The following is a 27,186-nucleotide window of genomic DNA, read 5'->3' as shown; positions in this document are numbered from 1 at the left end:
GTTTGTAACAACTTGAAGGTGAATAAAAGATGACAGAATTTTCTTTTTTTGTGTAAACTATCCCTTTAAAGACTAATGGCACCCTTATGTTGAGTGTTTAGTGACCCATTAGATACATTTTCAAGAGAGTTCACACACTGCAAAAAATGATTTCAAGAAAAAAATTCTTAGTATTTTTGTCTTGTTTTCAGTAAAAATATCTAAAAATTCTTAAAATAAGATGCTTTTTCTTGATGAACAAAACGACCCAAGAAAATAAGTCTAGTTTTTAGACCAAAAATATCAAATTTAAGTAATTTTGTGCATAAAACAAGCAAAACATCTGCCAATGGGGTAAGCAAAAAAACAAAAAACAATCTTGAACATTCTTCTTAAACACTAAATTCAAGAAAAATTTGCTGAACCCACTGGCAGATTTTTTTTTGCTTGTTTTATGCACAAAATTACTTAAATTTGATATTTTAGGTCTATTAACTAGACTTATTTTCTTGGGTCATTTTGCTCATCAAGAAAAAGCATCTTAATTTAAGAATTTTTTGATATTTTACTAAAAACAAGACAAAAATACCAAAACATTTTTTTCCTTGAAAATAAATTTTGCAGTGCAAAAGATGCTGGGTTATTTTAACACACACTGCAAAATATTATTTTCAAGAAAAAAATTCTTAGTATTTTTGTCTTGTTTTCAGTAAAATATCTAAAAATTCTTAAATTAAAATGCCTTTTCTTTATAAGCAAAATGACCCAAGAAAATAAGTCTAGTTTTTAGACCTAAAATATCAAATTTAAGTGCATTTGTGCATAAAACAAGCAAAACATCTGCCAATGGGGTAAGCAAAAAAAATCTTGAACATTTTTCTTAAACACTAAATTCAAGAAAAATTTGCTTACCCCATTGGCAGATTTTTTTGCTTCTTTTATGCACAAAATAACTTAAATTTGATATTTTAGTTCTAAAAACTAGACTTATTTTCTTGGGCCGTTTTGCTCATCAAGAAAAAAGCATCGTAATTTAAGAATTGTTTGATACTTTTACTAAAAACGACAAAAATACTAAGAAATTTTTTTCTTGAAAATAATTTTCAAGAATGTTTTTTTTAGTATTTTTGTCTTTTTTTCAGTAAAAATATCTAAAAATTCTTTAATTAAAATCCTTTTTACTGATAAGCAAAACGACTCAAGAAAATAAGTCTAGTTTTAAGACCTAAAATATCAAATTAAAGTGCATTTGCACAAGCAAAAAACAAGCAAAAAAATCTGCCAATGTGGTAAGCAAATTTTTCTTGAATTGTCCTTGAATTTAGTGTTTAAGAAACATTTTCAAGATTTTTTCCTTACCTCATTGGCAGATTTTTTTGCTTGAAAATACTAAGAAAATTGCAGTGCATTTTACAGTGCAAAAAAATGCTGGGTTATTTTAAACACAGTGTTGGGTCAAAAAAGGTATGAGCCCAGCAGCTGTATTGAAATTAACCCAGAACGTGTTTATATTTGACTGAACAATAGGTTAAAACAACCCAGCATTTTGAATTGAAACAACCCAGCGATTTACAACCCAGCGAACTGCTCATCCTTTTTTGACCCAACACTGGGTTGAAAATAACCCAGCATTTTTAAGAGTGTAGTTACAGTGAATGTGCAGTTGATTGACAGCTGCATATACGTAATGTAATTACAAAAGACACATTAGCAACGCAAAGGTTTGATCTCAGGGAACACACATAACAACAAAAGATATTTATAGATTAAATGCACTATAATTTGCGTTGGATAAAAGCATCTTCAAAATGCATAAATGTGAATGTAATTACATATAGTACTTTATTTGCAGGTGAAATTGTCTCATGAAAGTGCTGGACTGCCTGTTTCCAAGACCTCTGTTGGACTTTGCCGATATTAACCAAATGGTACAGTATGTGACCTTTCTCAAACACGTGCTGGAAATGTAACACCTAGTCTCACCTCATGTTCTCAGTAATGGCTCTTAACATCATGTGTAAAGCAAATATAGTGCACAATAAGCCACCACAGTACATTAACCACAGTCAGACTCACCGAAACACATATAACATCAAACATACACTGAAGTAAAAACACACAAGTCAAAATTCATATCATCTTTTCCTTACTTAATCCTCTAAGCACGGTTGTACTAAACAACAGTATCTCAGCATGTTTGGTGTTAACCGGGTTTTTTTAAACGGTGACGATCCAGAAATAAAGCAATTTTACATCTTGATGCACACCGCATGCATATAGTGTATGCAAGGATGCACAAGCGCATACACAAACACAAGTCAACCAATACAAATGCTCAGTTCAGGAAAACAAATTTGCAACTGTGAAATTGTGTCTGGAGAAAATATACTGTATATACTAAATACACCTATTTGATATTTCCGAAGATTGTGGCCTCGTCGGAGAAAAGATGCCTGGCTTATGAGATAAGCGTCAATAAGCGACTCTTAGCAATCCATAAATCTTACATTTAAGATGGGAATAAAGTGTTATCAATGTTGATCATCTTAGTTTTTCATCTGTTGGATATTAAGGCTATATAAGCTATGGTGTGTGTAATACATTCAACATTGTTTTGGTATAAACAAGATTATTAAACTGTTCAGAATTGTGGTGGTTCAGGAGAGAAGGCAAGGGTTATTTTGTTCACAGTACTAATATGCATAACTTAAATGCATACGTACCGAATAAAGGGGTTATTTACATGTAAATGCGTCTGCACAAAATAGATATAAGTCTGCTATTCGAACAAACATGATTTTACATTCATAGGTCTATGCCATTTGCGTTGTCTTTTAGGGAAAGAATAAAATAGTCCTTCTGCATTTAATGCAGAAAGCCTTGCTTGTGTATAAAAAGAAGTTCATTCAAAGTCTGAGCGAGGAATTATTCCCTTATTTTCCCCAAAATTGTCTGAAAAGATGATTCCCGGGTACAAGATGTACAGCAGGACTGACTTCACCTTTCTGACATCAACTTTATGGTTTTTAACAGTTCCCATCCTGAGTTAGCCATTGCTGTAACTAATCCATCTATTTTTCCCAGGCTTGATTTTTTCCAGGTCTGATTGGACTTATTTTCTCCAGTTCCTCCATCTGAAAAGTGTTTTGATTTGCAACCCCTTTTATGCCAGATCCTGCATTGGATCCAGTGTCGTTCGTGCAGACAGAGTTACAAAGTCGCGGGCCTCTCCTCTGATCCATTTCCAATCGGGTTCCAGAGTCCCCATCGGTGTACACTCTGTTCCTCGTGCCAAAAGTCACCACGGGTTCCCGCGCCTCTCCTTTGTTGGCTTTCCGTCGCGTTCCGCTCTTAGCTGGCATCTTGCAGCAGCAAGAATGCGTCCTGCACACCGCCTGAAACCCCCTCTTGAAGTTTTCATTGTAGTAGCCGTAAATGATAGGGTTGACGCTGGAGTTTGAGAACGCTAACCAGTGAGCGAACGGAAAAATGTAACCGGTCAGTATTTCCAACCTGTCCTCCTCTAGACCTCCATAATCCGTGAGGAGCATCAGGGTCCACAGCGGCAACCAGGACAGCGTGAATACGAGAGCCACGATGCCCAGCATTTTAATAACCTTGATTTTCTTCTGGGAGATGAGGGGTCGGCCTTCCTGCTGGGGTCCTTGATTGGGAGGAGAGGAGTGCGCCTGACCGGCATCGTGATGATCGTTCCCCGTGATCACGGAGGTGGTGTAGAGTTTGATTCCGATGCGACCGTACATGAGCGTGATCAGGGTGAGGGGAACAAGGTAAATGTGTGCAAACAGGACGGTGGTGTAGACTTTTCTCATTTGCGGGTTGGCCCAATTTTCAAAACAGGAGAAAAGAGGGTATGTGTTGTTGTAGTCATCGTTGTGGACCATGTAGTGATGCTCCACTCTCTGAACTGTCAACGTCACGGCCGACGGACACATAATGGCCAGCGCCAGCAGCCAGATCATCACTATGGTCACCTTGGCAACCAGCAGGGTGAGTTTGGGTTGGAAGGGGTACACAATGCAACGGAACCTGGATGAAATTGGAACAGAATTCTTCTCAGCAGCATCACAGCAGGACAAAATCCATCAAGCATCCCACTCAGACTCTATATTTCTTTTTGCTCTAAATTAAACCACTCTCCCTCTTCATAATTATTTTCAACTCCTCGCACTCGGAATTGTTCACTTCTCTTGCACTCTCTTTCATCATACTCTCTTTATTTAATCTCAAATATCTTAATTTACTCTACACTCTTAAAAAAATAAAGGTGTTAAAAAGGTTTTTCACAGCGGTGGCATGGAAGAACCATTCTGTGTTTCACATAGAACCTTTTAATCAAAGGTTTTTAAAATTGTCTTACTCTAATATTCTCTGTACTTTCTTATACTGATATTATACATTGCTGTGAATCAACCATACCGTCTTAAAAGTAAAGTCTCTATAGAGACAGAGCCCAGTTATGCTAATTTGAAAACCACGCCCACCGGGGGAAAACAATCCAACCGTCTCCTTTCACTTTGTATTGCAAGCGCCGCCTCCTTGTCATTTCTGGCTTACAACAAAAAACAGAATTATGCCTAAAAGCTGCTGTGTGACAATATGTACAGCTAACAAGCCAAAAAACCCAGAAATAAGTTTTTATAAGCTGCCGAGCTGTAAAACCCAGCCTTTAAGGAGAAAACAGTGGATTGCCGACTACGTTTCCCTCTAGTGGGCGCTGTTATACTAAAAGTATTACTATGAAAAGTTGCCTGTTTCCACTTTTGTGTCTTTAAACGCTTGTTTTTTTGTGTCGACAGCTTATAAAACTTATTTACAGATAAAACTTAAAAACAGAATAATGCCTAAAAGCTGCTGTGTGACAAGATGTACAGCTAACAAGTAGGGCTGGGCCGGTTTGGATTTTTTTTTACCGCGGTCGGTAATCAACAAATTCCCGCGGTTTTGCGGTTTATTGGCAAGACAACGAGTTAAATAACATGATTTATTTATCTTCAATACAAAACACGTGCAAATTACTTAAGGAACATGTAAAGTGAATATTATTTCCTTCCACATTTCTTCAATTTCAACATTCAACAGCTTGAACAATTAATATTATCAGTTAAAAAAAATGTTAGCGCGTTGTGCCTGTCCACACGTGCCTACAGACATTTCGCCACTTCTATCCTTAATTTGTGAATAGCCTGTAAATGACGCAAATTTTTGCTGCCCTGACGGTCTGGTAAAATAACCATTTGTAACCATCACTTGTACTGCATATGTGTCCGTGCTTGAGTATAGCTGGGAAGCTGCACGGAGACGCGTGTGTGTGCGCAAGATGACGTGGCCCGTCTGTCTCCCGCTTCTGTCCTCGACCCTTACCATAAACATCTGTCTTTTTCCACAAACAGACAAAGAAGACGCAAAAGCAAAACTTTTTGAAATGTGTCCTGCTTTAGAAATGGCCACTGTTGTAGGCTAGATGAAAAAAGAGACAATCTAAGATCTTTGGATATTAATCCTCGGACTGATCGCGTGCTCTTTATGTTGCGTGAAAATTTGATAATGTATGAAACCGGATTCTGTTGTTGATCTGTTGGGGCTGTTTGCACGTTCAAATTAGATAAAATGTTTGTATTACTTTAAAGGAGCATTTCACCCATAGAAACATAAATCTTTATTGAAAGTGTGTCATATTTATAGTCAAAATATAACATACATTTCAAATTTGGTGCCTATTTGGACAAGAAAAGGTGTGTTTGTAGTCTCACTCCCTCAACAAAGATATTTGACTTCCTTCTTTCAATGATGCAAAATGATGATTTTTACATCATTGAAAGAAGGAAGTGCAACACTGAAATCTGTATTTCTCCTGTCTCAGGGTCAACTGAGGAAACTATGCATGACCATTCAAAAACATGACTGGGGTTCTAACTATACAAAGCTTTATCCAAATGGGTGAAGTGTCCCTTTAAACGAGTGACAGACACTAGTCCCTTTCACACATACAGTCTTTACTGGTAAATTGTGAACAGAACCTTTCCGGTAAATCAGTGCTCCCAATTTACCAGTAAGACAGGTTGTAAGATTACCAGTAACTTACCGGTAAGCGCTATGTGTGAACGAAAATTATAGGATTACCGGCATTTAGAACGGACAACGTCAGACCGTGCTGACAGCTTCGGGCCAATCATAGCGTTTTAATACAGATGACGCGTTCACCCCCGCACTGTTTACGGACGTTTCCACACACATGCTGCTTGAAAGTTGAGCACACCTGAAGTTTACGTCCACATTTTTTCACCAAAGTTGTTTAAAACAGCTTACCGCCGAATTGCCGACGTCCTTACCACGCCCTCTGTGAAGCCTAACGTGCAAACAGTAGTGTTGTTAAAAACGCATTTTCGGTTTGACGTCATCTCATTCAATGTTGTTTGGTCATGAGCAACTTCGCGACTGTTTACCACAGACGTGAAAACAGCAAAATACGGACCGTGGATATGAACGACGTGGATTGTTTACAAATACAACACTGAGCTCGCCGCGTGCTACAGATACTTCCGCTTTCTCAACGAATTTACCAGTATTTTGATACTGATGTGTGAATGATGTCTTACTGGTAAAATAACGGAACGCCACTGCGTGTGTGAACAGCACTTTTTTGTATTTACTGGTAAATTCATGATTTTAATATTAAATTGTCATTGAGTAGAAATGCAGGTGACATTAGACAATTTAATATTAAAATCATATCAGTAATGTTTAGTTAACAAGTTGTGGTTGTTAACAAGCTGCGTGTATAACATCCCCACATATACACACAAGTGCAGGCCAATGTTTCAAGTTTTTCTTTTTTGCGATTATGACGGTGAGGAGCTTAGACCCGCGGCATGGGTCACATGACTGCGGTAATGCGGTGATCCGGTTACCGCCCCAGGCCTACTAACAAGCCAAAAAACCCAGAAATAAGATTTTATAAGATGTCGAGCCGTAAAACCCAGCCTTTAAGGAGAAAAAAGTGGATCGCTGACTACGTTTCCCTGTAGTGGGCGCTGTTCTACTAATAGTATTACTATGAAAAGTTGCCTGTTTCCACTTTTGTGTGTTTAAACGCTATTTTTTTGGGGTCGACAGCTTATAAAACGTATTAACAGATAAAACTTAAAAACAGAATAATGCCTTAAAGCTGCGGTGTGTGTAACAAGGTGTACAGCTAACAAGACAAAAAAAACAGAAATAAGTTTGTATAAGCTGTCGAGCCGTAAAACCCAGCCTTTAAGGAGAAAAAAGTGGATTGCCGACTACGACCCTCTAGTGGGCGCAGTACTAATAATAGTAGTACTATGAAAAGTTGCCTGTTTCCACTTTTGTGTCTTTAAACGCTGTTTTTTGGGGTCAACAGCTTATAAAAACATATTTGGGTTTTTTGTCTTGTTAGCTGTACACATTGTCACACAGCAGCTTTGAGGCATTATTCTGTTTTTTTGTTATAAACCAGAAATGACAAGGAGGCAGCCTCTCGCAATACAAAGTTAATGGAGACAGATGGATTGTTTTCCCCCCAGTGGGCATGGTTTTTAGGTTATGACGCGTTGCGCTCTGTGCTCTCGACAGTAATGTCATAGGAGAACCATTTTGTGTTCCCCAGAGAACCCTTTAGTCAATGGTTCTTAAAAACTTTTTCTACTATAAAGAACCTTTATTCAAGTTTCTGTGGATGTTAAACGTTTCTTACAGCCAGCAAAAAATGCTAGACCCTTTATTCCTAAGATGTCTTTTTCATTTTACCAATATTTTTTATGTTTTGCCAAATAAAGCGTACTCTTATTGTAGTTCTACTAGGTTTCTACCACTCTGTTTCCTGTAATGGATGTACAGTGCAGTTTAAATATTGATTATGATGCATCCTCAACAAATTGAAGTGGTTTCTATGTATTGACAACTTTAAATTAGAGACTGACACCCTGATATTTTAACTTTATATAGAGATTTAAATATAGGAAAATATAAGTATTTTTCTAATAGTGTTCCAACTGTAATTGTATATGTAAGGAATAATTGATGGCAGGCTGTTGAATTATTTGAAAATAATGCACAACCCGCAGGTGGTAATGCGTCCACGACATGAAGCAGATTTTATTGCTGTTTTTTTTTTTTCGAATAATTTATTGCAGTGGTGTAGTCTACATGAGACACAGTGCAAAAAATGACTTTCTTACTTAGTATTTTTGTCTTGTTTTCAGTAGAAATATCTAAAAATTCTTAAATTAAGATTTCTTGATGAGCAAATGACCTGAGAAAATAAGTCTAGTTTTTAGACAAAACATAGCAAATTTAAGATAATTTGTGCTTAAAACAAGCGAAAAAATCTGCCAATGGAAAAAGACATTTTTTGCTGAATGTTTCCTGTATTAAGTAAATTCAAGAAAAAAATTCTTAAAATTTAAGCATTTTTAGATATTTTTACTGAAAACAAGACAAAAATACTAAGAATGTTTTTTCTTGAAAATATATTTTTTTGCAGTGTATGCAGTGAAAAACTTTTCCGTATACCCACTTTAAAAACCATGAGAATCCGTACCAGCATAATTTTGTTTCGCATTTCACACTTTCATTCATATATTTAGACATAAAGCACTGTCCACTTGCTACTTTGGAGAGGACGTTTCGTCTGACACTGTTGTTGGGGTTACGCTTCTGGGCAGAACTTAACTTCCATTCTCTGTTTGTTTAATGGCCTGGATAGTGGCTAAACTGAACACTGGAACAAATAGGCTAACTCGTTGAAAACAACAAATGTTTTGGTTTTCTTAGACAAGAGGAGACGTGTCATGGATCACAGTGAAGGGAGGTTTGGCATATCATACACATTTTACACAGTAACGCTAGTGTTGTTTTTGATACACTGACATAAAACAACATCAAGTCCACACACCTGCGTACAACCTTCTTCCTTGTTCTCCCATGTCTCGTCCAAAGCCGTCTGGTTTGCCTCCGACAAATTGGCGCATCAACAATTTGATAGAGGTATTTGATGCACCTTTTCTGATCATCTAATACTAGCTGTGAATATTTCGTATAACTGCTGGAAAGACTCTTGTAAATTTATCAGAGTTGCTATGACAACTTGAAGGTCCGACGTATGGAAATAATCCAGCATTTGTTTATTTGTTTGTTTATTTTTTTTCTGAACTGGCGCATGCCTGTGACGTAAATGCGTACACGCCGAGAGCCATCATGAGCAGACTTGCGTTTTTACTCTTTATACGGGAAGGCGACAGTAGAGCGTTTTTAAGATTTCCACTCTGGAGGGTGGTTTCACTTTTTCGCGTTTTTAAGCCCCAAAAACGCTGTCGCCGTGTAAACGAAAGGCACATCAGATGAAATATTTTTAACGTTTTCACACTCAAGCGTACAATGTTATTGCAGCTGGGTTGCCGGTAATTTACCGTAGATTTAAATTTATGTTATTTACTGGCAAGAGTTTGTTCAAAGTTAAATAGGTAACACTTTACAATAACAGTACATGAATAATCATGTACTAATACATAAATTAATAATCAGTATAATATGAACTAATGATGAGTTAAGTTATTTACTAATCAATAACTAACCGTAACTATGTTATGAGTCATATGAATTCATGCATGAATTACACCCACCTTAACTACACATTAATACATGTTTGTTAGTTAATGCATTAATTAACACTTTGCGTACCCCATATCAAACAAGCTCCCTAGAAGAACGAAAATAACTGTTGTTAATGCAAAATGTTTAGGTTTGTAATGCAAAACTGTTTATACATTTGCTCCTGCAGCTGAGCTAAAAACATTGAATGGCACTGGATTTCTTGCAACATTTACAGTTAACCTTAATCAATATTAATTAAATGTGCAATTATGGATTAATAATTCAAATTAGTTCCACTGCTGCCATTAAGAGTGACAGACGCTATTCTTTCTAAATTTAAATCAGTGTTAGCCTACAGACGATGGTTATTGTGTGAACTGGCTTGTCTTATTATCAAAATGCACATACAGTATCTGTCTTGTTCTTCTTTTAAGCCATTATTACCCCTTCCAAATGTCTGACCAATTTTCACATTTGCTCCTCTCCTTTAAAACCACCAAAAATTAGGATTTTGATGAGCTGAATTTGTATAGAATGTGTAATTGATAACTTTTTAACAATGTACCCCTCCAAGAAATGTCATTACCTACACAATAATACAGTAACAAATCATTAATTTATGTTAGTTTATGAGTAGTTAATAATGATGTGCCCCCTCAAGTAAAGTCATGACCTAATCATACATTAACAAATCATGAATTTATGTTAGTTTATGAGTAGTTAACGATGAGTTAATAATGATGTGCCCCTTCAAGTAAAGTCATGACCCAATCATACATTAACAAATCATGAATTTTTGTTAGTTTATGAGTAATTAACGATGAGTTAGTAATGATGTGCCCCCTCAAGTAAAGTCATGACCTAATCATACATTAATAAATCATGAATTTATGTTAGTTTATGAGTAGTTAACGATGAGTTAGAAATGATGTGCCCCCTTAGTAAAGTCATGACTTTATCATACATTAACAAATAAAAATATAAGTTACCCAGTGGCGGAGGCAGAAAGTGTTTTTGATGGGTGGGCATCTATACATCTGCGGGCCAGAAGAATTCACATACTTTTTTTAACTTGCGTTAATTGGGAAGATAAAATGACTGTGTTTTTCCATCAGTTTTGTACATTTTAAGATGGAATTACGTTATTCAATCTAACTGTATTACAATCGGCCGTCTCTCAAACAGAAGGTTGCATCCTCCAGAGGTCGGATATGCAGGCTGCATACGTCATTAAGCTTGGTTTATTTCAATTAAATACGCATAACATTCGCAAGTCATAAGCATATTACAACGATTTACGATGAACTATTTAAGCATTGAGCATTTATTTAGCTAAACGCCCGTGGCTTACCTAAGCACTGGTTCTGAAACATAGAGGACCCAGAAGCAAAAAATTCAACACTGCTTTATTGAAAATCAACTTAAACAGTCCAGTCGGGCCGTCAAGTCCCGAGCCACCAAGAGCGAGTTTACTTTAGTGTTGCTGGTGTACACCGTTTTTATTTAGAAGTCTTTTCTTTACCGCAGTGATCCACACGTTCACACGAATCTGCTACTCAGTGCAATCTAACCTACCGCGCTCTCTTGAAACCCGCCTCTTCCGCTCTAGATGACAGCAGCGATTGGTGGACGGAAAGCAAGACATTACCGTAATAAACCATATATTGCCAAAAAGCGCAATTTGTTTTCTTTAGGAGCAATTCTAATTTTTTGATAGTTCAAATGGTTGAAGAATTACGGTTTGAATGAAAAAACATAATGTATTTCCATGAACCTGATTGGATGGGCAAGCTGTCAATCCACTCGTAGATCCGCCCCTGGCTGAACGCTGATCCTGATACAATGCGAAAAATTGATTAAACAATAATGAAAATACCATCAAGATAACATGTGAATAGCTTTCACCAATAAACTGGTACGATGGACGGTTTGATGGTTTGTATATGAACACTATACATTTGGCATTGTGACTTTGGTTAACATGTTTGTCATTTATGATTAATAGTCAAATGATGATTTGAATGATTTTAACTAAAATATTTTGACAGCGCCAAAAGCAGCAGACCACAAGTGCAACGAGCTAACAGCCTGTTGTAGGCCGTAACGTTTACATCCACCTTCCTTTTGGTTTTGCAATCTACATTGACAAGCACACAAAAATAGGGAACAATTATCTTACATAATAAAATACTTTAACTACCTGCTATCGTGGTATTGTGAGCATATGAATTTGAAAAATATATTTTGTTTCTAAAATTATAAGTGGAACATTTTATGCATCTTTATTTGACCTCAAACAAAGCATCAGATCCTGCGAACCGTTGGGAACCACTGTTTTAGAGCATGTTTGATTTCGGTTACCCAAAGTGTTAATTAATGCATTAACTAACAAACATGTATTAATGTGTAGTTAAGGTGGCTGTAATTCATGCATTAATTCATATGACTCATGAGTTATGGTTAGTTATTGATTAGTACATGGCTTAACTTATCATTACTTCATATTAAAGTAATTATTAATTTATGTATTAGTACATGATTATTCATGTACTGTTATTGTAAAGTGTTACCGTTAAATACATTTGAAATATTGTCAGGTCTTTGTCTTTACGGAGTGAAACTATACAATAACAGCATCATGCAAAGCATTCTGGGAACCAAAAATCATCATCAACCTTTTTCTGTTTTTTGCTTCAGATTTTGTTTCCCAGAATGTTTAGCTTGATGCTGTTTTTTTGGGTTTGCTCTGTAAGGACAGAGACTTGTAAATGTCAAATGTTCATTTGACTTTGAACAAAAAGTTGCCAGTAAATAACATAAATTTAAATCTACGGTAAGTTACCGGCAGCCCAGCTGCAATTTCTACGGATTTTTTTTACAGTGAAGCTAATACACGCAAAATCAAAATGTTTCTTATTTTTATGGCAATTTTAGTAGTGAATATACATTGCCCATGTTGAAAATGTTGAACATGAACCCATCTTGTTATTAATTTGGCCATGCTGGTTTCTATTATTTATAAGCGTATGTTGTTGCCAGATTACATGGCGATGTAATTTAATGCCTGTTGTCAAGCACTTTTAGGCTGAAATAAACATGTTTTCATTTACATTGCAATGCGTCTATTTAATAGTCCACTTCATTTTTAAATTTTCAGTTCATGTTTGCTTGTGCTTCACAGTGTTAAACTTCCCTTATCTGTTTATTTTTATTTCCACCTTTAAGATTTTTAAAGATCTCAAACTTCTTTTAGGGTAATTCATGTCTGTGTTGATGTTCATTTCAGAACCACAAATCAATGATCATATTTTTTGTTTTGGTGTCTAATATTAGGCTTCATGATCAGGGGTGCACATAACTTTTTGGCCTACTTTTCAACGGAGCACCTGGAGATGTTGCTTGGTACTTACACCATTCACAGCACAGACATAGTCATCACCATTAATCTCCTGGCTACTCTCTATTTCTTTTGTTTAAAGGGATAGTTCACTGTAAAATGAAAATTATGTCATCATTTACTCATCCTCATGTTTTTCTAAACCTGTATGAATTTCTTTTTTCTAATGAACACAAAAGAAGATATTTTGATAAATGATGGTAAACACACAGCAGAGAGTGACCATAGACTTCCATAGTAGGAAAATATAATGTAATTTAACGGTAATGTCACTTGTGTGCTTACAATCATTTATCAAAATATTTTCTTTATCATTTATCACAGTACTTTTAAAATATTTTATTCCTACTACGGAAGTCAATGGTCACTTTCTGCTGTGTGTTTACCATCATTTCTCAAAATATCTTCTTTTGTGTTCAGTTCAGTAACAAAAAAATATCAAATTTTGAGCAAAAAACTCAAATAATTGCATTTTTGTTACGCTGAAAAAAATGATTCATTCAATTTACTCAATTTTTTTAAGGTAAGTGGTTGCAATCAATTTATTTAAGCAACATTTAAACAAAAAAGATTAGTGAAGTAAAATAAAATAAAAAACTTTTGTTTAAATTAGTTGATGCTTCAGTTTTTTTATAATTTGGGTAAGAGCACCATCTAGTGGATAACAGCGGAAACATAGATTACCGTAAAAACTCGCCAGGGAAGCACCATTGGCAGGAAAAGTTTGGTCTTAATTGACGAGATAACTCGTCAATGGTGGAGAAAAATAGATAAATATTTAAATTGGCCAACCGGGTCAGTCACTGTTGCATCGCTGCTAACGACACATACATTTTAACACGTCTGTAATAATGATCTTACCAATAATGCACGGATAAATATCTTATGTTGCAGTAATAGTTAACTATGTAAAATGTAAATTCCAGCAACGTTGGTATGCAAAAGAGTAGTTTCTGGTGCACATTTTTTATTTTAATCGCGCATGCATTATATGCACCCCTGCACATGATGGTCTTATAATAATTATTAAATAAAAGCTTATCTTCATTCTTAGACACTGCTTGTATTATATGCAAAAAATAAGCCTTTTATATCAATGACTATGCAAATGAGAGTTAATTCATGGTCATCTTAAATGCGTATTAATTAAAAACATTTACGCCATTAAATTACTGTATGATAATGTTAGCTATCAATAGTCAGACAATAGCAATTGACAGAGTTGATAATTTTCCTCCTTTTATGGATGTGTTAGACATGGTGTGAAGATTGTAATCAGTTTAATTTTGGCCCCGAGTTAGATGTTGATTAACACTAAACCAGTCTAAAAAAAATCCAATTTCCCCAGCTGTAAATGCCATTGGCTGTTAAACTTGACTTTTCTTGCTTATAATAAACTGACATTATGATAAGCAGTCTTTCACAATGCTCCCAATTGCATGAATATGCATTCTGTATGCATTTGTAATTGTGTGGTGGTGATGATGGGGTGTCGCTCTGGGACGAGTGAGGATAAAGGTGAGAGGGAAAAAGCGCAGTATACTAACTACAAAAATCAGGAGCACACCACTGCAATAGACCGATGGTTTCACTTATACAACGGTTACCACACCATGAAACATTGTTCGGATGTTTTATTTGAATACATTTGACAGGCTTTGTTTTTAAAATGCTATTGCGAGTTAGGATTATTTTCTTACGCATCTAATCTGAAGCCTCCGTTGCTAATTCCAAAAGGCAATTTTACAGCAATGCTATTATTTGTTCCAGTTTTATATTACCAGGAATGAAGCAAATGCATGGCATTCAGTGTTACTGTATTCATTTTCTTCTCTTAATTTATTATGTTATTAATTTTATTTTCTACATTGTAAAAAAATCTGTAGAAATTACAGTATTACTGGCAACTAGCTGCCATTAACATACTGTAGATTTTAAATTTATGTTACCAGCTGCATAATTACAGCAATTTTTTACAGTGTATTTATTTTTGTTGCTAGCACACATATATTTATGCTTTATTTGTTAAAATAAATAGGTGTGCGTTTACCAAAAAATAATGCACACCCATTAAACCAGCCTGATCTCACAAATTACGTGAAATAGTCACGCATTATTTTGCTCAGTTTTGCGTGACATTAGCCTCTTTCACACAGTAATTCTGGTAAATTACCATGAATTAACCAGAATGAATTAACCAGTAAATACAAAAATGTGCTGTTCACACACGTAGTGGCGTTCCGTTATTTTACCAGTAAGACATCATTCACACATCAATATCAAAATACCGGTAAATTCGTTGAGAAAGCGGAAGTACCTGTAGCACGCGGCGAGCTCAGTGTTGTATTTGTAAACAATCCACGTCGTTCATAACCACGGTCCGTATTTTGTTGTTTTCACGTCTGTGGTAAACAGTCGCGAAGTTGCTCATGACCAAACAACATTGAATGAGACGACGTCAAACCGAAAATGCATTTTTAACAACAGTTTGCACTTTAGGCTTCACAGAGGGTGTGCTAAGGACGTCGGCAATTCGGCGGTAAGCTGTTTTAAACAACTTTGGTGAAGAAATGTGGACGTAAACTTCAGGTGTGCTCAACTTTCAAGCAGCATGTGTGTAGAAACGTCAGTAAACACTGCGGGGGTAAACGCGTCATCTGTATTAAAACGCTATGATTGGCCCGAAGCTGTCAGCACGGTCTGACGTCGTCCGTTCTAAATGCCGGTAATCCTATAATTTTCGTTCACACACAGCGCTTACCGGTAAATTACTGGTAATCTTACAACCTGTCTTACTGGTAAATTGGGAGCACTGATTTACCGGAAAGGTTCTGTTCACACATGACATGTTAACGGCAATTTACCAGTAAATTACCAGTAAAGACTGTAGGTGTGAAAGGGACTATTGTCATGTATTTCCACCATTTTACGTGCCCCTGTCACGACTTTCTTTTCCGTGTCACGTATTGGTTACTCAACTGTTTTTCCCATTTTCTTACAATTGTCGCTTCGGTTTGGGGTTAGAACAACTTTCTGTTACATAAAATGACATCCTTATCCAAACCCAACTCTAACCCTAACATCAGACGATTATGGTTTAAAAAGCATATGAAAAAATACTATAAACCAATACTTTAAGTGACATCCTAATGCAAAGAGCAAATCTAACCCCAAACCGAACCAACAATTGTTTAAAAATAGGAAAAACAGTTGAGTAACCAAGTCGTGGCAGGGTCACGTAAAATGGTGGAAATACGTGACAATGTCACGCAAAACTGAGCAAAATAATGCGTGACTATTTCACGGAAATTTGTGAGATCAGGTTGCTTTAAACATTCCTCCACCAATGAGAATGAAGCATTTAACAGCCCCATGGTATCATTTTTAAACCTGTCCAGATTGCTACAGTTGGTAAAGATCTTGTGCTGTGGGGAGGTTTCACATGTCATTGAATTTCTGACTCTTCACCTTCTCAGTTTTCCGAATAATTTTGATTGTTTTAATTGTGGCATGACATTATCTTCTCATTAACAATTTTGCTGGGTTGTCATTACAGTAATTTCACTGCATATGATTACTCTGTACCTGTACTGCATTGTTAGTTTCTAGTTTGCATTATGGTAATACGCCATTGGGGGTGGGGATTTGTCTAATTATCATGAAAAAAATCATAATGCAAACAAATTACAATTAATTTTTTCATGCATAATGTTTTTTCAAACTATTTTTCATGGTAAATATGCATTTTATGCAGGTTTCTGACACCACATACCTGTCCACAGCGATGGCCACCAGTGTAAACACAGAGGCTGACACAGACATGCCCTGCACCAGCCCACTCATCTTACAGATGGTGTTCGTAAATGGCCAACCTTGGGGAGAAATAAAACATTATGAAAGGTAAATCATGAATCCCTCAATCTTTCAAAACAAAGAGAGAGAGTATAAAGAATATAGATTGATGAGCAGATTTTCTCAACTAAACCTGCAATATAACCGGAGTTACAGTACAATCTGTTCAGACTGCTCTGTGTACACACGATGCTTGCAGTGATTTTCCTCTGATATCAAGAGATGCGTGCACTTGTGTGGCAGATAGATGACTTGCTGATCACGACTCAAAGGCCAACATGTTTATACTGCGTGTGAAGACTCAAATGTGTTTCAGAAATTGGAAAGGCAATTGGAGAAATGATGCGATGTTATAATGATTTGGTGATGCTGTGAGTAACCTAGCTACTGTAAACCTACACTTTCAGACAGGTCTGCTTGCGTTATTTTTAGCCCAATGCTGGGTAAATATTGGACAGAACTCATGCTGGGTTATAAATAAACTTATGTTTATGTAGCAACACAATATAAAACCTTAAAGAGCATTGCTTTGAGAAGAAGCAAAACAGTGAAAAAATTTATTTACCATACAAAATTACAACAAACAGACATTTTGGGGTTGAGTTCTCATTAGTAAACCCAAACATCTGTGACACTTTAATTTTCAATGTTGAAAGTGGCAGAAGATTTGTTGAAATGTGCAGAACAGATCTAAATATGGTAATGTGTTAAACGGATGGTAGTAAATTGCTGGAGGAAAGCAAAAGCATTATTAAATCAGACGAAAGTTTGCAATTTGTCTTTTTAAAGAACAATGCTTTTAATCATAATGCTTCCCCTGAAGTTTCACAAGAGCTCTACGAAATGTCTGAGAAACCACTCAGATTTGCCAAGATACTCGAGTCTGCATGCAGTCCGGTGATTTCAGTATTAATTCACACATTTTTTCATCATTTTAAATACGTTCTTTTAATAAAATCAGTACTTCTCCACTTCTCAACTCACAATGACCGCCTCACATGAATGAATCTGTGTTATAGTCTCACCCTGGACTGGAGGCAGTGGCTTAGAAACAGATCGCTGGTGAATATTATAAACAACTGTTGAGGTTATATGTCAATTTTTCCAACCGTTTTGTCGTGACAGCCCCAATAATGCAGTCCTAACATGTAGCATTTAGCTACAAATAGAGTATTGGAGCCAAAATGTACCTTTGAGGTACTAATATGTATCTTTAAGGTATTTAATATGCCCCAGTGGCGGCAAACCTGTCAAAACATGTGTTTAGCCTGTCAAGTGTGTGGCTCGTCTTGTCAAAATAAGTGCCTGCTGCAGACGCTCATGATTGCCAGATACTCGCTTAATCTAATGTGCATTAAAAGTTTAGTGTAAAGTTAGTGTCTTGTGAGTATTTTTTGAATGTGTAGTAGGCACGTATTTTGATGCATGATGCACATACACTCACCTAAAGGATTATTAGGAACACCATACTAATACTGTGTTTGACCCCCTTTCACCTTCAGAACTGCCTTAATTCTACGTGGCATTGATTCAACAAGGTGCTGAAAGCATTCTTTAGAAATGTTGGTCCATATTGATTGGAAAGCATCTTGCAGTTAATGGAGATTTGTGGGATGCACATTCAGGGCACGAAGCTCCCGTTCCACCACATCCCAAAGATGCTCTATTGGGTTGAGATCTGGTGATTGTAGGGGACATTTTAGTACAGTGAACTGATTGTCAAGTTCAAGAAATCAATTTGAAATGATTTGAGCTTTGTGACATGGTGCATTATCCTGCTGGAAGTAGCCATCAGAGGATGGGTACATGGTGGTCATAAAGGGATGGACATGGTCAAAAACAATGCTCAGGTAGGCCGTGGCATTTAAACGATGCCCAATTGGGGCCTAAAGTGTGCTAAAAAAAAACATCCCCCACACCATTACACCACCACCACCAGCCTGCACAGTGGAAACAAGGCATGATGGATCCAAATTCTGATCTGGAGGTCTCAACAGAAATCGAGACTCATCAGACCAGGCAACATTTTTCCAGTCTTCAACTGTACAATTTTGGTGAGCTTGTGCAAATTGTAGCCTCTTTTTATATTTGTAGTGGAGATGAGTGGTACCGGGTGGGGTCTTCTGCTGTTGTAGCCCATCCGACTTAAGGTTGTGCATGTTGTGGCTTCACAAATGCTTTGCTGCATACCTCGGTTGTAAAAGTGGTTAGTCAAAGTTCAGTCAAAGTTGCTCTTTTATCAGCTTAAATCAGTCGGCCCATTATTCTCTGACCTCTGGCATCAACAAGGCATTTTCGCCCAAAGGACTGCCGCATACAGGACGTTTTTGCTTTTCATACCATTCTTGGTAAACCCTAAAAATGGTTGTGCGTGACAATCCCAGTAACTGAGAAGATTGTGAAATACTCAAACTGACCCGTCTGGCACCAACAACCATGCCACGCTTAAAATTGCTTAAATCACCTTTCTTTCCCATTCTGACATTCATTTTGGAGTTCAGGAGATTGGCTTGACCAGGACCACACCCCTAGATCCATTAATGCAACTGCAATGTAATTGGTTGATTAGATAATTGCATTAATGAGAAATTGAACAGGTGTTCCTAATAATTCTTTAGGTTTACATGATGCACCGGCCAGCACTGTTTAATACCAATATGCATCTCTAATATGAATATGAACGCTATGTAAATATTAACTATTATAAACTCTTTAGGTGCAAATGTGTACTTTTTGAAATGGTACCGTGACGCATTGTTTTCTGACAGTGCAAACTACCTTGAAAAAGTCTGGGGCACTAATTGCTGTTTTATGTACAGTATACAAGCTACAATACAATGAAGAGCAAAATCTTTTTATATCTATTGCATCTGGAATTAGAGAGTTACATTAACACTGGTGATTCACGCACTCCGACTAAAATGGTCTGAATTATACCTGCTCGCATGCAGCTCTCCAAAACCCCATTCACACAGCAATTTGGTCCCAGAAAATTGCTGTTAAATTAGCAGAGAGGCTTCCGTGTAAACACAAACATGTCCTGTAAATCTGGGATCGTTTCTGTAAAGAGTATCTATTGCCGTAACATTAACGGAAAGCATTCTGTGTGACAAGAAGCAGAAATGATGCCATAAGAAGCCATAAAGGATCTTTACGGTATGTGTATGAATGCACGCACATATTCCAGAAAATCATTGGGATGAATGAAACAAAAATCAAACAATCCCAGACAAATCCTAGATGCATTTTCTGTGTATTTTCCATTTGCTTTAAATCTGATAGTAAAGCTTGCAAAGAAACTGTAAAAACATTAATAATAAATTTTTGAGAGCAAAAAGTCAATAATTCATATGTGGAGCAGGTTAAACACTGTAGCTACACAAACATAGAAATTTAACGTAGCAACATTTATATTGGTATGCTGTTAAAAAAAGTTGATTCAACTTCAAATTTAAAAATTTAAGGCAACCATCTAACTTACTATTTTTTTTACAATGTACTACATTTTTTACATTTCAGCTTTCATTTCAGTGCCAGCTCTCTGCAATGACACCTGCTTCACAGGACTAATTGGGTTTCTTTTAAAAGCTGTGCTCATCTATAAATCAGGAAAAATGGTTGTATGGCTTCGATTTCTAAGCGTGAGAACAGCTAGACCAACTACCCATACGCTATTGAGCATTTACTAGCAGAAAATACATTTTCGGTTCTGACCTCACTCTTAATGTACAATTTTATTGGAGCTCTTCAAGCAATAGAGCAATAGTATAAAAGCATGAACAGATAGGAGAGTGGACAAGTACTGTAGTCAGATAAGGTCAGAGTAGGTCAGTGCATCATTGGCATTTGCACTGAACTGAGAACAGCAGGACTGAGCTACAATTGGTCGTAATGCAGAGGTTAAATAAGGTCTGTTCTCTGGTTCACCACAGTAATGAAAGAGACTTGCTAAACAAAGAGAATCTCGAAGGGCAGGGCTGGAGTGGGACTCATTTTCAGCCCTAGAGTTTCATTCCTTAGACCGGCCCACTTTAGTTCTTGACTTACTATATTGAAATAATTAAATCATCAGTAGCCTATATAAGTCTGCAATAGTGCACTGTTCTCTGCAGCCTTGCAATTTATTGTACCTTTCAAATATATCATTTTCAATTCAGTTTAAATACTGTAGCCTTAACAATTATGATTTTTGCCATAATCGTGCAGCCTACCATAAGGTATTTTAGCATTCAATGCAATTAAATGTATTCAAAAACTACTGCAAGGGAACAAATGGGTTTTGTATTGTCCCCTATATATTTCTTTAAAAAAAAGATTACCTCCTGGGTTGAAAAAGTTTGGAAACCCCTGATATATAATACACAAGCAGGATTTATCAAGCAGGCTATGCAGGGGAAAAAGATGGAAAAATAAAAATCCTTATCTTAATTTTTTTAGTACTTAGATCATATTTCCAAATAACATAGGCCTACCTTGTGTCAAAAAAGAACAAATATATAATGTACTTTCAACATTTTGTTTTACTTGAGAAAACGTCTCGATTACGGATGTAACCCTTGTTCACTGAAGGAAGGGAACGGAGGCGTCACGTTGTGACCGACGAATTGGGAACCGTTTTGCGAAGAACAATCTACTTCGAGAAACTAACAAAATGCCAATGAACTTAGCATGCAGGTACTATAGCTGATTTACTAAATCAGCTATATTATTTGCTGAGAAAGCCGAGCATCAGTGCCCGGCCTGATAACAGCAATGGAACAGCAAACTGTAACAGCGGGACATTTCCCTCCCCTTTCTTCAGGAAATGAGGGTTACATCCGTAACCCAGACGTTCCCTTTCAGTTGGTCACTAGGACGTCAAGTTGTGACCGACGAATTAGGAATCCCTACTAAAGCGCCACTGAAGCTGAACCCTTCCAGTGCCTGCAAAAGCCCTCCGCCCTCTACGTAAGGGCCATGGCTTACTGCAGAAGGCCGGTCACTACCTGTTCCTTAACCCACAATAGTGAACCAGCAAACTGGGGAAGCGACCTAGTCTGGGTGGAACTAGGAACACTGCGGAAGCCATCCCCTAAGGAGGTTAACTGGATGACATATAAAATATGAAACAACCGACAGGTTGCTCATATAGAAGATCTTTGAACAGTACATGGTATGACAGAGCCGCAGAGCAGGCTCTGCTAAGGGAAAACATGGAGTATTTTAACACATAGGAACCCAGCGTAAGGGACACAGTGTGGGCACCTAACACAGGTTTACAGAGAATACATCTAGTGAGAGGCTGACAGCCGATGCTCCGCAACATCAGTTATCGAGGCAGTGATGGAGAACAAAAAACAGTTTTGTGTCTTTTTGCAGTAATGGCCTTCCATAGTGATGCAATCATGTAGCACCAAAACAGAGGCTGCAAGCCGACATACGAGCCGACCTTTGGTGTTCTTACTGGTTTGAAGAAAGAACCCAAGAGGAGACTGGCTCGATACGAACACTATAGAATTTAGTTAACATATTAGGTGTCTCCCAGCCCGCAGCTCTACAAATGTCTGTTAGCGAGGAACCACAAGCCAATGCCCAAGATGATGCCACACAAGCGCATAAATTAAACGGGCAAGGCATGTCTTGCTTTTTGTATGCAAGGGCTATAGTATCCACAATCCAATGGGACATCCTCTGCTTGGTGACAGCTTTCCCTTTCTGCTGACCACCGTAAGAGATAAAAAAGCTGTTCTGAGGTCCTTAAGCTTTGATTTTTATCCAAATACACACATAGTGCGCGGTCTACCTCCTCCAAAGGCAGCTCTTGCAAGTTCACCACCTGATCTCTGATATGAGTGGTGGTAACTTTGAGCATGTAGCCGGGGTCTCAGTGTTATGCTGGATGCAGGTAGCACCGAACTGAAGGCACAAATCATCCACCGAAAATGCATGGAGATCCCCTATCCTCTTAACAGAAGCCGATGCGAGGAGTGTTTTTCATTGTGAGATATTGATACTAACAATATGCAGAGGCTCAAAGGGGGCATCCTGGAGAGCTTTCAGCACCAAGGACAGATCCCAAGGAGGAATAGAGAGAGGGCACAAAGAATTTAACCTATGAGTGCCTAAGAAATCTAATGACCAGGTCGTACTGACCCACAGTTCTACTGTTTACGGGTGAGTAGTGAGCGGATATCGCTCATGCTGCAGCGAAGTGTTAGATACCCCTGCGGTAAATCACTTAGAACCTCCGTGCTCTGTTCAGAGACCATACATGGAGGCTCCAGTGGTTGGGGAGCGGGTGCCATAATGTGCCCCCTTCTTGAGAAAGAAGGTCCTTCTTCAGGGGAATCTTCCAGAGTGGGGCTATTGCGAGAGTTCTGGGAACCAACTCCTGGTGGTCCAATACGGTGCAACTAAGAGCACGCTCTCCTCGTCCTCCCTGATTTTGCACAGTGTCTGTGTGAGAAGGCTCACTGGGGGAAACGTGTATTTGCACAGGCCCCACAGCCAGCTGTGTGCCAGTTCATCCACACAGAGTGTGCCCTTGGTTAATGAATATAACAGGCGACAATGGGTTGTCTCTGGAGAAGCAAACAGATCAATCTGCACTCTGCCGAATTGTTTCCAAATCAGCTGAACCGACTGGAAATGGAGTTGCCATTCGCCTGGGGCGTGCAGCTTGAGAGAGCGGGTCTGCCGCTATGTTAAGCGAGCCCGGGATGTGAATGGCACGAAGGGACCTCAGATACTTCTGACCTCATAGGAGGAGACGACAGGTGAGATGTGACAGTTGACGAGAGCGTAAACGCATTGGCGCTAATATATGCAACAGTCGCAGTGTTGTCTGTACGAAATAATATGCTTTTGCCCTGTAACTCCTTGCTGAAATGGACATCGCAAGATATACAGCCCACATTTCTCGGCAGTTTATGTGGCAAACTAGCTGGGGTGTCATCCAGACGCCCGAAGCCGCAAGCCCATCGTACATGGCCCCCCACCCCGTGTTGGAGGCATCTGTGCATACTATTGCATGCCAGGAGAACTGTCTCAGAGGCACACCGGCCCGGAGAAACTAACAGTCTATCCACAGAGCAAAGGTGCGACGACAGGCAGGTGTAATGATAACACGGTGAACGCCACGGAGCTGCAGTCTCCTTGGGACTCTGTCGTGAAGCCACCGCTGAAGCAGTCTCATATGGAGCAGCATGAGCAGTGTCATGGCCGCTGCTGCTGCCATATGGCCCAGGAGCTTCTGAAATTGTTTCAGCCAGACCGCGCTTTTGTTCTTGAACGTATTCAGGCAAGTCAGTATTGACAGTATTGACTCTAGTTTGCTCTTTTCCCAGTTGACCCGAAGACTCAAACAAGTGAGGTGTTTGAGAGTTTAATCTCTGTGATCGCAAAGCATCTGATGTGATTGAGCTATTATGAGCCAAATGTCTAGATACGCAAGAATGCGCACACCTTTCTCTCTCAGGGGTTTTAAAGACCCCTCCACTACCTTGGTGAATACACAGGGCAAGAGAGAGAGTGTCTCGATTGTGTCTTTCGCCAGTAGGAGAATTTGGGGGAGCCAAGATGAATCATGCATAAAAGCCAACGCGACAGGCTGGGAAGCTGTCTCCACACCCCAGATACCGTGCGAGAGGGAAGCCGTTTTCAATTTGTCAGTTACAACGTGATGTTGTAGTGACCCACTGTAAGGAACATGTTTATATGAAACATATTTTTTTCATTTGCATCAAATAGATTTTTGTTACTCTTCCAATAGACGATGAATAATGATTAGATGATTCATTGTTACAACTATGACTTTACGATTTGTAATTACATCATACATTTGTAATTACAATTACAATTTGTAGATCATTTTTCTTTTAGAGGCCATTCGCGTCAAGTCGCGCTCAAGTTTATTTTAAGTCTAGAAAGGAAGAGCATTCAAATATAGAAACAAAACTCGTGTTCACAGGCAAGCACTTTAAAAGCAGAGGAAAACGCTACGTCCTGTGTTTTCCATGCCTTTTAGATGTTAATGGACCCTAATTCAAGAATTCTTCCAATAAATGGTAGGGACTCGGGACACAATGAACTTGGGCATAAAGCGGTGGGGACATCTCTCACCAGCAAATTAAGCGAATGGGGCTGCTGTGTGTGATGGCAGCCTAGGCACAGCAACCTTCAACCCGGTGGAATTATAACACCGGCCCTTGTTGGCAAAACAATACAGACCGGCTTACTGGGAATTCTCCCGGTCCTCCCTTTGGCCAATCCAGGCCTGTTAAAGGGTCGTAAGGAGTTAAAAGCAGAATGAGTTGTTTTTCGTTCATTCAAACAAACACTCGCTCTCTCCTAGGGCAAAAGGCAAATCATGTTTTCAGTGGTGCAGATATAGCTTAGATGTGTCTGGATGCATGTTACCTGTAATGAGGTTGTCCACCAGGGTTGTCGGAATACAGAAAACCCCCACCAGTAGGTCGCTTACAGCCAGGTTAAGGATAAAGAGGTTCGTGACAGTTCTCATACGTCGGTTCTCAAGCACGATCAGACACACCAGGCCATTGCCCACCATGCATAGCAGGAAGATGAAGAGGTAGGCCAGGGTCAGGCTGGTGGCCACAGGCAGCGAGTGTTGGTAGTATGGGTAGTATGTTATCCTGGTGAGGTTGGTGATGTTACTGTTGTTTGCGAAAGAATTCGAGAGGCTGCTATTCAGATAAGGCGCAGACAATTCCGCCAACATCTCCATTTCTATCGGCCCTTCCTCCATGCTGTCCCAGAGTTTAAGTGTTCCTCTTGATATGCCGGTCAGGAGAACACGGTCAGGGGTCCTGAGGAAATGCACACCCACACCACAACAGAGTCAATTCACGTTCGATAATATCAAAACAAATATGTCTGATGACTTTTTATTGCAAATGGGGCACTAATGAGAAGGTAGACGTCGGGCTAATGGGAACATGCGGTCAGTTTTAAAAAGACAGCTGGATGTATCTGCCTCATGAAAGTTTTCTTTTCCAAACCTCACGCTATTGTACCGAGCCCCTAAGGTGACATTGGAGGAAAAAAATGTAAAGTTTAGTTTCGTGTGCTCTCGTGAAACTTTCATGTGCTCACGCGAAACCGTCATGTGCAGAATTTTTTTAAAGGAACAGTATGTAAGAAATGTATATAAATTAATCATAAAATGGCCCTGATATGTCACTAGACATTAAGAAATCATTTTCATTTCAAATACTTATATCACTAACAACAGTAGTCTGGCCAGGATATTGTCATTTAAAAAGTGGAGTTGCAGCCCTCAACTGATGTTTATGTTAACAGTTGTGTGATTGCAGTACCAGTTTTAGCCACAAGTTTTGTTATTGCAATACCGGTTTTGACCACAATCCTACATACTGTTTCTTTAAGTTTAGCTTTGCGTGCTCATGTGAAACTATCGTGTGCGCACGATAGTTTCAAGTGCGCACGCGATAGTTCACCTGCGCACGTGATAGTTTCACCTGCGCACGTGATAGTTTCACGTTTGCACGTGAAAGTTTCAAGTGAGCACACGAAACTAAATGCAGTAGTTTCACCCGCACATGCGAAAGCTTCACATGCGCACGCGATAGTTACACGTGTGCACACGAAACTAAACTTTATTTGATTTTTGCTCCATGTCCCCTTAGGGGCTCTGTACTATTGCAATTAGGTCCAGCGATATTTTACATTGTTCCCAGTGTATGTTTTCAGTGCAATTTCTGCGTAAAAGCACCTGGCGTCATTGGATGTTCACGGGACAAATGGAAAAAAAATCTGTGAAAACCTAGCTAAAGTTATTTTTTGTGATTTACTGTTGTACTTTATAAAAAGTAAAGGCCATTCTGTAAAATATAACCTTGGTGTATTTCAACCTTATTTCAACCTCATCCCGCGGAAAATGTACCAATTTGACGTGGTGATTTCGAATGCATTCGTACGATGTAAATTATACAAAAACATACGTTTTCCGCAAAACAAAGTATACATGAAAAACTCCATGCCTACCCCCAAGGTAAACATACAAATGAGATCATACTGTACAAATTCATACAAATTAGCCAGCACATTAAACAGGTTGCCTACATATTGCCATGATATTGTGTTGATTTATTCCTGTTTTAATGAGGACCTATAGACAGTAATTTCAGATCAAACACAAAGAATGTTAATGAGAGACTTGATATTGAAATTCATGACCTTATAGCACTAAATTATCTTTTCCACAGCTTGTGAAATATAGCGTCAATAGCAGCAATCAATGTTTGATCAAATGAAAGAACATTTTATAAATAGAGACCAACAGGAAAATACAGCATTAATGC

At 38.3% G+C, this 27,186-nt stretch overlaps 1 protein-coding gene and 1 long non-coding RNA gene across 2 annotated transcripts in view; one reads left to right on the top strand and one right to left on the bottom strand.

Annotated features, from left to right (window-relative positions):
• Positions 1 to 1,243: 1,243 nt before the first annotated feature.
• npffr1l2 (neuropeptide FF receptor 1 like 2) overlaps positions 1,244 to 27,186 on the bottom strand; it is a 42,237-nt gene continuing 16,294 nt past the window's right edge. The window contains exons 2-4 of the mRNA XM_055198517.2: positions 25,262 to 25,671; positions 16,785 to 16,884; positions 1,244 to 4,029 (exon numbers count right to left, since the gene is read on the bottom strand). Of these exons, the coding sequence (XP_055054492.1) occupies positions 3,051 to 4,029; positions 16,785 to 16,884; positions 25,262 to 25,610 (1,428 nt within the window). The 5' untranslated portion in view covers positions 25,611 to 25,671 and the 3' untranslated portion in view covers positions 1,244 to 3,050. The remainder of the gene's footprint in view (positions 4,030 to 16,784; positions 16,885 to 25,261; positions 25,672 to 27,186) is intronic.
• LOC129439747 (uncharacterized) lies at positions 1,831 to 16,917 on the top strand. Its single transcript, XR_012365417.1, has 2 exons — positions 1,831 to 1,907; positions 16,767 to 16,917. It is a non-coding gene; the product is annotated as an uncharacterized lncRNA (long non-coding RNA).

This window comes from Misgurnus anguillicaudatus, chromosome 22 (genome assembly GCF_027580225.2).
Source record: "Misgurnus anguillicaudatus chromosome 22, ASM2758022v2, whole genome shotgun sequence".
Classification (NCBI taxonomy): Eukaryota; Metazoa; Chordata; class Actinopteri; order Cypriniformes; family Cobitidae; genus Misgurnus; species Misgurnus anguillicaudatus.
This window is presented reverse-complemented; position numbering and strand designations above follow the sequence as displayed.